We start from the raw sequence: 13,582 nt of genomic DNA, 5'->3' as shown, positions 1-13,582 counted from the left end.
CTGATGGAGCTGCGGGTGGGGGTGTTGGTCCAGCTGTCCCAGGAACTAATAGGATCAATGTCTAATACAACTGTAAAACATAAACTAGGAAACTTGGCGTTATAGGATGGGAAAAGAACCATGTTTTGGTTCAATATAATAAAGCAGTTGCTGAGGAATAGTTCTGCCTAATAAAATGGTCCTCAAAATCAAGTGCATTTAGAAGCTTACTAAAATGCAGATTTTGAAGACTTTTTCAGAGATTCTGATTCAGTAAATATCACTGTTTCCTAGCAGATATAACCACATCGTGGAATGCACTTTCTCAGACCAAGGCTGCTGTAAGTAATTATAGCTTCCATTTATTTCTTTCAGGTTTAAAATTGATTTCCTGTTATGATTGGATAGATTACATTTTTTTTTCTATAGTGCTTTTGTGATAGGAAAATAAAGTCAAAGATTTTGGTTGGAAATTAAGTACCATATATTACAAAATGAACATTAATGACAGCTATTAAATAATAAAGGGATAATCAAGACACTATTTTAGGTGGCAGGAACATTAACACTATGGCATATAAAATATTAAAATAATTTGTGCTGTTTGTTCTCCTTTAATAAATTTGTTCATCTGGTATGTTGAAATGAAGATATAAAACAAAATGAATTTGGGAATATAGGGCTATGTCTACGTAGAAGGCTCAGAGTCAGAGAGGAAATGAAAGGAACAAATTTTTATTTAAATTCTATTTGGTTAACGTATAGTGTAGTATTGGTTTTAGGAGTAGAATTTGGTGACTCACCATTTACACAGCTTCTTTAATGGACTGTGAGTTGCCTCTTTTGTGGCAATAGCAGGCTGTTTTCTGTCAGTAGTGTTGAAGAATGTCTATAGGCAACCTGTTTTCATTTGTGTTCTGTCCAGTCTTGTCTGCAGTTTAGGAACCCAAATTTGGCAAGTGGTACATAGTCCCTTCAAAGGGAGCCTTTTTCCTTTTTCTTTGAATTTGAGTCACTTATTTCTTTACTGTGTGAATATGGTATTCTCTGTACCCTAATCTTCAGAACTGGTTTGAAAATACATCTGGAAAAGGTACTATAACCTAGATTTGGTCATAATGTAGGGTAAAATGAAGCATTATATATATTCTCTCTCTTCCATATGAGCATTGTATATCTACAATGTAGGAATAGTTTTTATCCCCAGTTTAACTTAGAGTTAACCTAATTTAGAGCTGAACTGTCAATTGTCGTTTTTCAAAACTATTGTGTTTTTAAAAATAACTTTTTTAAAAATTTATTTATTTTTGAGACAGAGAGAGAGCGTGAGGGTGCACAAGCAGAGGAGGGGCAGAGAGAGAATCCCAAGCAAGCTCTGCACTGTCAGCACAGAGCCCGATGTGGGGCTTGAATCCACAAACCATGAGATCATGACCTGAGCTGAAACCAAGAGTTGGGCACTTAACCGACTGAGTCCTCCAAGTGCCCCTAAAAATAACTTTCAAGGATGACAGGGGGCTTATAATATAAATGGGAGAAAAAGCCTGATAACAGAATATCAATGATTATTCCAGTTTTGTGAGTACATTGTACCACAAAAATCTGAATGAAGATAAATCAGAATTTTACACAGTGTTTATCTCTGTGTGGTGGAATTTTGATGATTTTAATTTCATTTTTTATACTTTTTCTGTGCTTTACAAGCTTTCTCCTGTAAGCATATAATTAGGGGAAAATGGTTTTTAAATCATTGAGAACATTGGTGGTTCTACCAGAAGTTGACTTCTACTGTAAAGTGTATGGAAACCTGAGTTCTGTCTCGTGAATTTTGTTTTTATTGTGAAACTTATTTTATAGACATAAGACTTAAAAAGTTGTAGCCGTTTGAACAATTCTAAAATTTGAGTCCATCTGAGTTGTTCTTTTCTAATTTTTGCCTGTAAATTGCACAGGCTATATAACGATGATGTGCAACATATAATGTTAGAAAATGTACTGTTTCGAAAAATAATAAAAAAAAGGTCAACAAAACAAATAGAAACTCTTTGATATTCTTCAGTATCTTTTTTTTTTAAGTTTTAAAATATGTGTATTTATTTTTGAGAGAGATAGGGAGAGAGAGAAGAAGGAACTGGGGGAGAGGCAGAAAGAGAGGGGGAGAGAGAGAATCCCAAGCAGGCTCCGTGCTGTCAGCACAAAATCCCCACAAGGGGTTCGATCTCACAAACTGAGATCATGACCTGAGCTGAAACCAAGAGTCGGGTGCTCAACTGAGCCACCCAGGTTCCCCTCTTGCAAATCTTTCTGATTTTCTTGTCCAAATGTGGGCAGCATTGTACTACTTGTTACTATAGCTGAAGTAACAAACAGTGAAAAAGCTAATACTACAAAAAGGCAGTCTTGAATTTTTCCTACTTTAGAGAAAGGTGTCGGACAATATAATTTGTGACTGTGTCAATCAGTAGTAGCGGATTTATATACAGAATTAACCTATTTGTTGTGATGGTGTTTGAACTTTAGCTGAGACACATTGAAAACAAATTAGAAGTTGTCCCTACAAGTACAGCTGTGTTTGATTCTGTCATGGATACCAAGAAATCTTCGGCAAGTGCTACCAGAAAAATAAGCAGAAAAGGTATGTGTGTTGTTGCTTCCAGAATTACAGATGTATTACATTTTTGATGTTTTGTTTCAATTTAATTTCCTTTTATAGTCTGGTATATTTGCTTGCTCTTTTGTCAGAGACCATACCTCATCCACATTTAGGTGTTTTGTCTTCGGTGCTGAGTAGTTATGAAGCAGCTTCATATTCAGTGACTACTGATGATGCTTTCACTATCTTTTGATGAGGGACTTTAGCATCATTGCATCACCTTTGACAGTGACTTTTCATTTGTTTTTCATGATAAGAATTTGATTTTAAGCCTTTGGGATTATGTCTGTATTTTAAATTCACAGATATATCACTTTGAGATTTAGTTGATTTAATAAGATTTACATATTGTTTAGGGGGTTAAATCATAATTGGAATTATGTATCTCATAGGTAAATTGACACAATGCCATTACTTTCTCTGGTTACCTTTCATATATGTAATTGTGTGGTTTCTTACTTAATTAGTGGACTAGAACCTGGAGGTTAGTACTTTCCATTAAAACTGTGATTTTTTTTTTTTTAAACCTGTGAGTCTGTTGGATTTTATTCGATAATTCCTTGTTTGAGTGAGAGCCTTTGACCAAAAGGAATTTTGTATGTAGAATTTGTTTTGCATTTTTTTTTGTTCAGAATGCAGTTTTTTCCTCTATAGATTGAGTGGTTTGTAATAGTTTAATTTGAATGTTTTCTATACACGTATATGATATTCAACTAGAGATGCCAGAAATAATAGATACTTATTTTCATAAACACTACCCAAATTCAGAGGCAATCGTAGATTATATCATATGTTCTTACAGACTTTCTTTTCCTTCAGATGGTAGATTCCTGGATGACTCTTGGGTTAATGCTCCAACCTCCAAATCTTCAAAATCACGAAAAGAGAAATCTCGCAGCCCTCTCAGAGTTACCACCTTGGAGAGTAACATAAGGAAAAATAACCGCGTGGAGTTTCGTGAACCTTTGGTTTCTTACAGGTTAGTGTTTAACAGTAAATTATCAACTAGGATTAGCCTGTAATATTTACATTAAGATTATGGTTTATTTTCTTGAGTTTTGCATAGCACTGTGGCTCTAGTATTATTACCTTTTTCATTTCCCAAAAATGTAGAGCAGAAGTCTTATATATGATGAAATACTGACTTTCTGCTCTTTCACAGATTAAATATTTGGGAGGAAGAAGTAGTGAATCCAGGCTACCACCATTGTAATATATGTTTCCTACAGACAGATTATTCAGTCTCTGGAAGTGTGGCTTTTTTTTTTTTTTCTTCATTAATATCTCAGATTAAGTGTTCTACATAATGAACTTTGTCTACATAATGAACTTTATATAGCTTAGTTTTCTCCTTCTTCCCCTCCTCCTCCTTCCCCTCCTCCTCCTCCTCCTTCCTCTTCTTCTTCCTCTTCTTCTTCTTCTTCCTCTTCTTCTTCTTCTCCTTCTCCTTCCCCTTCCCCTTCCCCTTCCCCTTCCCCTTCCCCTTCCCCTTCCCCTTCCCCTTCCCCTTCCCCTTCCCTTTCCCCTTCCCCTTTCCCCTTCCCCTTCCCCCTTCCCCCTTCCCCTTTCCCCTTCCCCTTCCCCCTTCCCCCTTCCTCCTCCTCTTCTTCTTCTTCTTCTTCTTCTTCTTCTTCTTCTTCTTCTTCTTCTTCTTCATCAATTACCTGAAATTTCTTTCCTACTGAGAATGTGAATTGGTTTCTTATTTTAATTTGTTGCCAGTGGCTCCTTTTAGCAACTTATTGTCAGATGTTCAGGATTGATGTATGAATTTTGATAGAATGGATAATATAAAATGTGTATTTTTGTTAGCTGATAATTTAGGATTTCAGTAGATAAAATTAGAGAATTTTATATTTGAGGAATATTTTACTAATGATATAAAAGTATTAATGCTGTTAGTATAGCAAATAGTAATAGGTGATAAACACTGGGCCTTATATTTCTTTGTTTCATTAACATTTTTAGTGTTGTAAAATGTCAACCAGTAAATCAAGGAGTTTCGTGATGGTGCTAGATACTACTGAGTATATGTTTGTGCTCTTAAATTTGAGGTAAAGAATTTGGGAGATAGAGGTAGATCCTGAGTTCATATCAGTCTATAACATCAATATTTGATTTGATGCAGTTTTGAAATATCTAAGTGAAAATATTCAGTAGGCATTTGAAAATTTGGGTAGGAATGTGTGTGGAAAGAGGGCTGGGAATGTAAATTTGTGAGTTGTCACTAGTGTTGAAGTGATAAAAATGGTGAAGAAAATATAGGGGAGAAGGCCAGGGAATTAATCTGTGTAAAAGTTCATAGTTTAGTAAAAGGAGAAAGAAAAATGTGGAAAATAATCGGAGTTCAGAAATCTTTAACCACACAAAAACAACTTGCCTAGAAAAATAATCACTATCGGAATTGAAACTAAATTACTCTTTACTCATAGTCTAATATTCTTCCTGCAAAGAATACTACTTGAAAAAAAAAAGAATACTACTTGATATTTAAAATTTTATAAATTATGTATCTTTTAAGATAAGAAAAAGTACCTATAAGGAAGCTGTGAATAGAATGTCCTTCACCTGGCTGACTCCATTCATCACTCAAAACTTCAGTTTTGGCACCTTCTATCTGAAACATTGCCAGATGTGTTTCTATCCTATTCCATTCCCACAGCCTATTTAGCCCTTCCTGTATGCTCTAATAATACAGTGTAACTTCTGTTATATATATTTTCGTGTTGCTTTATATTTTGATTCCATATCTAACCATTACATTAGTTATGTAAGGCTGTAAATCTGTCTTATTCTCAAAACATCAGCGTAATGCCTATCATTTACTAAGTATTCCATAAATATTTTTCCCTAACATTTATTATGAAAATTTTTATATTTATAGAAAAGTTGAAAGAATTGTACAATAAACACCCTTCTATGTATTCAGCAAATATCTAATGAATGAGTAAATGAAAACTAAAAATACGATTTTCTTTTTCTGGTGGGGAGGGAAGATCAACTGTCCTTCCCTTTTTAAGATTGTGACATGATATGCAAACTACCGTTTTATGCTTTCTTTTATTCTTTACATTTGCTAATTTTATACCTAAATCCTTCTAACTATGAATTGTTCTGGTCTGGTAAAGGTAGTGCAAATAACTGAATTTAGTCTTGATCTCTAGTGGAAGCTACATGAGTCATTTCTCAGTCCCCATCTTATTTAATAATCAACCACTCAGAACGGGGTCTGATGTTTTTTGGGTCATGGATTCCAGTGAGAATTTGGTGAAAGCTGCAGACTATCTCCTTAGAAAACTGCATATACTCATAGACTGACAATAGATATAATTACCATATTATACTGCAACAGAGTTATGGCTTTAAGAATTTTTGCGATATTTAGAGTTTTGTGCCTTTCCGTGAAACATCTAGATCCGTGCTGTATAATAGAACCAGTAATGTGAGCCATACGTACAATTTAAACAGTTTTACTAGTCACATACACAGACACATGAAGATGTTTTACATTCTTTTTCTGTTGTCATCCTGAGTCTTTAGAATCTGGTATGTAATTTACATTGTAGCACATCTCCCATTGGGGCTAACCATATTTCAAGGGCTCAGTAGCTGCATGTGGCTAATGTCTACTCTTTGAGACATTGCAGATCCAAATTTTATAATTTTGTTGGCTATTTTTTATAAATCACGTGCTGTTGTTACTGCTGAGACTTGTCTTCATTAACTTCGCTTTTAATAAACTACTTCTGTTCCTAAAATATAACTTATTAGAATGATGTATAAAATAAAAATAATCTCTGGAGGAAGACTTTTGTTAATGTTTTTATGAATAAAGAATATGGACTTTGTGATATGTACTTTGGCTATGCCTAGCTGTCTTTGCTTACTCCACAATTTCCAGATGTGCTATACAGAGTTTGAAGCTACCAAAAAAAGTGATCTATGGTTTAGAGAGGTTTAACTTTACTTAACTACATTTATTTGGAGGAAAATATTTATTATACCTCCACTTTATTTGTACTCCCCATCTATTTGTTAATTTGGTACATTATTTAGAAGTTACAAACACAGAATTTGAGAACTTTTTTCCCATACTTAAGATTTCATAGAGGAATAAAATGCATATTTTGGTAATAGGTATCAAGTGAATTTCTAAAGTCAGATTGTAATCCTATTTTCTGGAGTTCTTAAGGAAATCTCTCCATGTTTTGCATATTTCTTATTTTACATATGCACATTATGATTTAGATTATTTGCTATCTAACTTGATAGAGGGGGCACTGAGCATTGAATCTTAATGTTAGTGATGAGCATTTTGTTTTTTAACCTACTGGAATTTCTAGATTTTTAAAAAATCTCTAATATTAGAATTCTTTCAGTTTGACTGGTTTCAGTTTGTTTTTTGTGCTCTTTATTTAAAGCTTATTATTTTTTAATAATAGGGAAATCCATGGCACACCTTCCAATATAAGTCCTAGCCATCTAGAGTCAAAGCATGTATATTGTGTGGATGTTAATGAAGAAAAGCCTGAGAGTGGGAACCGGATGATCTGCAATCGAGAAGAACGGAACATACATTGCTGTGATTTTGAGAGCTCCCAATCATCTGTCATCAATGATACAGTGGTTAGGTTTTTAAATGATCGACCAGCAATTGATGCGTTGCAAAATTCTGAATGTTTGATTAAGATGGCAGGTCCTGTGAGAACTGAGGAAGAAAAGCCTAGTAGAGCAAAAGGAAATGAGAAGGCTTCTGTAAGTAACATGGGCCATGATGTTGATCCAAAAGTGTTACGGATAACGGACTCTTCTCCGTCCTCTACGAGTACTTGTAATTCCCAAAGATTAGATATTTTAAAGCAGCGACAACATGATGTCAAACTGGAAAAACTCAAGGAGCGAATTAGGAAACAGTGGGAACACTCAGAAGAAACAAATGGCCGGGGCCAGAATCTGGGTCATATTGACCATCCAGTAATGGTTGTTAATGTTGATAACTCAGTGACAGCAAAAGTCAGGAAAGTGGCAACAGCACCACCTGCTCCAACATATAAAGGTTTGTAGTCAGTCTTTGTATCTTTCTCTCTTCCTGCCTTCTTGTCCCCCTTTCTCCCTAAGGTGCATTTGAATAGAGAAGGTCATCTTTAGAACAGGGTGTGATTCTCAAATCAAATGCTTAAGAAATTAATTCAAGGTGCAGGTTAAAAATACAGATTCCTGGATGCTACACTGGATCTAAATCAGAATTTCTTGGTATAGAGCCCAGAATTAGATTTTTTAACAAGTCCCTCAGGAGATGAAGAACCCCATCTGAATAGTTAATAAATTGAACAAAAGAGAAAATACAAATTAGTGTCGTTTTTAGAGAACTGCCAGAATTTTACTCTTATTCCACCATTGTATTTGGATTGTTATTAGGAATTCTTTCAAAAGTAAATATTTAAAATTATAATTGAGTTAATTCCAGTTACAGTTGGTTACAGAATATTTTGGCACTGATATTTTGATCCTGTTATTTGAAGCTTTAAGTTTTGACAGTAAGGGATTCCCCCTCCGCCCCCATGTTTGAGAAAACAAATATTTAAATCAGATTTATACTAACATAGATAGATTTTCATTGAGAAAATCCTTTTCTAAGAGAATCTCTGTTTTGTAGCCAACTCCAGTTTTTATATATGGTGGTTTTAAGGAGATTGTATTTTTATGTTCCTGAAATTATTTTCACAGAGTTATTCATGTAAAGTTTTCAATTAAAGAGTTGATTCATTGATCAGATCAGTCTGTGTTAGATTTTTGTCATTAAAACTTCTGCTACCATAGCCTTTCTTTTTTCAAAGTTCAGTTTTTCTAGATAAGTGTATGAAGATCAAAAATTGTCAAGATTCATTTTTTCTGTTAATTTTAAGTTATTAACGAACTAGGACAGTTTTTGCTATAGTTAATTTTGTTTTGTATTTGTCTACCAAGTCTAACTTTTCTCTGACCAGCTTTGCAGTTTTTTTGTAGTCCTAAGGTCTTCTTCTCCAGAATGAATTTTATATGTGAGGTTAGAGCAATTATCGGTTTTATTATTTTTTTATTTTTTTAATGTTTATTATTTATTTTTGAGAGAAAGAGAGAATGAGAGACAGAGAGTAGGTGGGGATGGGCAGAGAGAGAGGGAGACACAGAATCCGAAGCAGGCTCTGAGCTGTCAGCACAGAGCCCGTCGCGGGGCTTGAACCCACGAACCGTGAGATCATGACCTGAGCTTAAGTCGGACACTCAACCAACTGAGTCATCTAGGTACCCCAGAGCAATTATCAGTTTTATTTTGTGTTGCTTATTATATTTTGATAATGATAATTAATTGTGAATTAGATAAAAGGTGGATAGTTTGCATTTTATTCTTGCTAATTTGTGATAAAATTATGAGCAGTTCCCTTTAGAATACTGAAAACTTGTTTTGTTATTCAGGATTGGTCTACTGTATTATTAATGAAATTATTTCATATCCTTCTAGTCATTTGTGTACAATGTAGTAATTGTCCACACCGTTGACAGAGCAAATAGCAAATGTTCTTGTTAGTTGTGAGATAGTGATTATCCAAAACTTTTGCTATATTAATGTCAGATCCATTAAATAAAGATTGTACATTTAAGGTGTGTTTATTCTAGAAATCAAAGTTCTGAAATTCCAAAAGTTATTCCAGTAAGGCAAAGTTAAGATGATCAACCTAAATCCATATTTTATTTAATAATTTACAAAAATCTAAAAATTAAAAATAGGATGGAACAAAACAAACACAACCTGAACAAACCTGAGTGAAAATCTTAAAATCTTAACTTCCTCTGAGTTGGTGATTGGATTTCGCACTTACCTTTTATTTAATAATTTTTTAACCTGTTAGTTTTCATATTAAAATGTTTTATAGGGACACCTGGGTGGCTCAGTCAGTTAAGCATCTGACTCTTGATCTAGGCTTGAATCTTGATCTGGGGTTGTGGGTTTGAGCCCCACGTTGGGCTCCCTCCTGGGAGTGAAGCCTACTTAAAAAAAATTTATAAATAGAACTTTTGGGGGCTAATTTATGAACTATAGCATACATTTGTGAAATTATAACAGAATATGGTTTCCAACGTCCTGAGCAATGGATTTATTTTTCCCAACACTGAAAAACTATTTTTGTCAACTTTTTGCCAATGTAAATGAAAAGGATCGAAATATACTATAAAGTGACATTTTACTTTCATTTGTTCAAATATGTAATAAATTCACTTGGTTCACAATTCAAAACATGAAAAGGATTTACCAGGAAAATCTCTTGTTCTGCAGCTCCCTGGTCCCCTTTCAGGTTATTACTTGTGTTAACAGTTCGTATATTCTTCCAGAGATAATTTTTGCATACACAAATAGTATGTGTGTGTTTAATTATTTTCTTTCTTTTTTTATGCAGTTGTTAGTATACTAAACCCATTCTAAACCTTGGTTTTCCATTTATGTTTTTTATGTTATTTATTTATTTATTTATTTATTCATTCATTCATTCATTCATTCATTTAAAGTTTATATACTTATTTTGAGAGAGATACACAAAGTGAGTGGAGGAGGGGCAGAGAGCGAGAGGAGAGAGAGTATCCCAAGCAGGCTCCACACTGTCAGTGCAGAGCCTGATGGCAGGGCTCAAACTCAAAAACTGTGAGGTTATGACCTGAGCTGAAATCAAGAGTCGGACACTTAAATGACTGAGCCACCCAGGTGCCCCTGGTTTTGTTTTTTTTTTTTTTTTTTTTAATTTAAAGACATGAAAAGTGTTCTATGATTCTGCTTTAAAATTTCAATTTAAAAGTAGTGAACACAAACAGTGTTTATGTGATTTTTGTCTTATACTTAGTTGTTTGCATACATTTTTCTCCCTGGTGTAAATGCCCATGAAGTTTAAGACCTTATATTGATCATCCTTATTTTATTTCAGAGCCTAGTACACTGTCCTGAGCATAAGTGCACAGTAGCTTTTTTATTCTAGTCAATAAATTCAACTAGTAACGAAAAAAGGGGACAAAGAATAGAAATACGGTAGTCCCCCCTATCCTCAGGCGATACGTTCCAAGCCTCCCAGTGGATGTCTCAAACTGTATAGTGCCAAACCCTATAAATATTATTTTTTCCCTATACATACATACATACATACCTATGATAAAGTTTAATTTATAAATCAGATACAGTAACATATTAACGAAAATAACTAGAACAATTATAACAATACACTGTGATAAAAGTTAAGTGAATGTGGTCTCTCAAAATCTTTAATTTTTTTTTAAGTTTTCCTTTAAGTTTAAAAAAAAATTTTTTTAAGTTAATTTACTTACTGTAAGCTAGGGAGGGGCAGAGAGAGGGAGAGGGAGAATCCCAAGCAGGCTCCATACTGGCAATGCAGAGCCCGATGCATGGCTTGAACTCACGAACTGTTAGATCATGACCTGAGACAGAATCTAGAGTTGGACCCTTAACTAACTGAGCCACCCAGACACCCCTCTCAAAATCTTATTGTACTGTCGTCACTCACCCTTCTTCTTGTGATGCTGTGAGATGATAAAATCCCTGTGTGATGAGATGAAATGAATGACATAGGCACTGTGACGTAGCGTGAGGCTACTATTGGCCTTCTGATCATCTGATCCTGGGCCATGGTTGACAGGTGTGTAATGGAAACTGCAGAAAGTGAAACAGCGGATAAGGGGGAACTACTGTAAAATTGGGGGACAGAAAAGGGAACTGGTGTAGATATTGAAAGCTTCTTTAAGTTAACTTACAAATAAAAATGCAGATATAATGAAAGGCTCCCATGAAGATAAATGTTTCCTGAAGAGGAGAGAAAAAATGATAGAGTTGAATGCAGAGAGATGGGGTGGGGATGATGGTGGTGAAAAGTTGAGAGAGCGAGAGATTTGCATGGGATTGCCACACTTTCTTATTACAAACTGTAGCTTGCAATAGCCTGGACACTGCGTTTACAAATTTTTTGTTGCATGGGCATAATTGCATGCCCCTTGCCACAAATGTCACGTGAAATTAAACTTCTGCTCTTGTGCTAAAAGCTGAATAGATTCCTTTCTATTAGACATGTAATTAGTTTACCAGTGCATTTTATTTAACACTTCTAGAGTGCTTTTATCCGTTTTTTACTCCAGTCTGTTCTTTATATTGATTTAATTTTTACAAACATTTATTGGGTGCCAATTCTTTGATAAGTTGAGACCATCTGAAAACAGAAATCTTTATACTACTCTCGTTATCGTCCATATTCATCATTTTTATGATTTTTTAAAATAGCCTTCCAAAATAAATTCGAAGTAGGAAATCAGACTGTTAATCCCTAGGAAATAGCACATGTGTAATGTTTGTTGCAAGATTGAACAAGTATGTTTTAAAGACCTGTTTTCTACACCTTGGGTGCATTTTGCTTGTGTAGATAGCAGCTTGTCGGTTTGTTCAGCCATAGGCAAAATCAGACAGATGGTAGCAATTAATGCCTGTCTTCAAAGGAAGAAGTAGTGTTGTCTCTCTCTTACTCCTGAGAAGAGTAGTTTTTTCTCTGAAATCCGTAATTTACGATTGACATTTCGTTTATCATTTAATTGAGTGCTTCTCCATTTCTAGTCCTTTTGAAGAAATGGATATTGCTTCATCTCACTGAAGCTTACTTTTTCCCAACAGTATTTGTCAGCACATTATGTGGTAGCTAATTATGCATCCTTCTTTTAAAAGCGTGTAAAGCTGCTCACCAGCATTTGTTTTTAGGGAAACACAAATCAAAACCACAGTGAGATACCATTCACAACCACTAGGATGGCTGTAATAAAAAAGACAGAAACAAACAAAAACGCAATAACAAGTGCTGGTGAGGCTGTGGAGAAATCGGAACCCTCATGCATTGCTGGTGAGAATGTGAAATGGTAGAGCTCCTTTAGAAAATGGTTTGGCAGTCCTCAGAAGTTAAACGTGGAGTTACCATATGACCCAGCAATTCAAACTCCTAAGTATGATACCCAAGGAAACTGAAAACATATGTCCACACAAAAACTTGTACATGAATGTTCATGGCAACATTGTTAATACTAGCCAAAAAGTAGAAACTGTTCAGGTACTTATCAACTGATAAATATATAAATAAATGTTGATATATTCATGCAATGGAATATCATTCAACAATAAAAAAGAAGAAAGCTTTGATACATGTTACATGGTGACTGAAAACATTATGTTAATTGAAAGACGCCAAACACAAAAGGTCACACACATATTGTAGGATTCATATTGTAGGGTGACATTTCCAGGATGAGCAAATCGATGAAGGTGGAAGGGAGGTTAGTCGTTCCCAGGGAATAGCATGATGGAAGAGTGGCTGCTAGTGGGTACAGGAAATTAGTGTTGATAGGTCCATAACTTGGTGAGTATACTGAAAACCATTGAACTGTGTTCTTTAAAACAGTGAATTTTATGGTTATGTTAATGATACCTCAATTTATGAAGCAACTTTGATACGACTCTTTTGTGTTGTTGGTATATATTAGGCTTCAATCCTTCAGAGACCAAGATTCGAACACCTGATGGGAAAGTGTGGCAGGAGGCTGAATTTCAAAACATGAGTCGAGAACTGTATCGAGACTTAGCACTTCACTTTGCAGGTGAGAGTGGAGCTTTCTTAGATTTTGCATGTTTTATCATGTATGCTATCTGACATCATATTTAAACCTAAAATTGTCACCAAAATAAAGGTATTTCCCTTTTTTAACTGCATGGTATACCAAAGTAGTTGTGGTTTCAGTCATAAGGCTCTCTTAGCGTCTAGGCTCTGCTCCAGGATTAAAATTAGCATACATGGCTGATGAGACAGAAACTAGGTTATTTTTAACCTCAGAGACTCTCTGAGTCAGGCCTGTCTGATTTGAAGGAAACATAGCAGAGTC

At 34.8% G+C, this 13,582-nt stretch overlaps 1 protein-coding gene across 2 annotated transcripts in view; it reads left to right on the top strand.

Moving 5' to 3' along the window:
- The window catches only part of CEP350 (centrosomal protein 350), a 150,930-nt gene that overhangs the window by 25,876 nt on the left and 111,472 nt on the right, over nucleotides 1-13,582 (top strand). The window contains exons 3-7 of one of the 2 annotated variants that reach the window (XM_042976344.1): nucleotides 277-320; nucleotides 2,500-2,614; nucleotides 3,452-3,611; nucleotides 7,075-7,688; nucleotides 13,187-13,300. In XM_042976344.1, the coding sequence (XP_042832278.1) occupies nucleotides 277-320; nucleotides 2,500-2,614; nucleotides 3,452-3,611; nucleotides 7,075-7,688; nucleotides 13,187-13,300 (1,047 nt within the window). Of the gene's footprint in view, nucleotides 1-273; nucleotides 321-2,499; nucleotides 2,615-3,451; nucleotides 3,612-7,074; nucleotides 7,689-13,186; nucleotides 13,301-13,582 lie in introns of both variants that reach the window. The other variant, XM_042976343.1, reaches the window with a different exon arrangement.

The sequence above is a fragment of the Panthera tigris genome, chromosome F3 (genome assembly GCF_018350195.1).
Source record: "Panthera tigris isolate Pti1 chromosome F3, P.tigris_Pti1_mat1.1, whole genome shotgun sequence".
Lineage (NCBI taxonomy): Eukaryota > Metazoa > Chordata > Mammalia > Carnivora > Felidae > Panthera > Panthera tigris.
The sequence above is the reverse complement of the archived record's forward strand: the minus strand, read 5'-3'. Positions and strand labels throughout refer to the sequence as shown.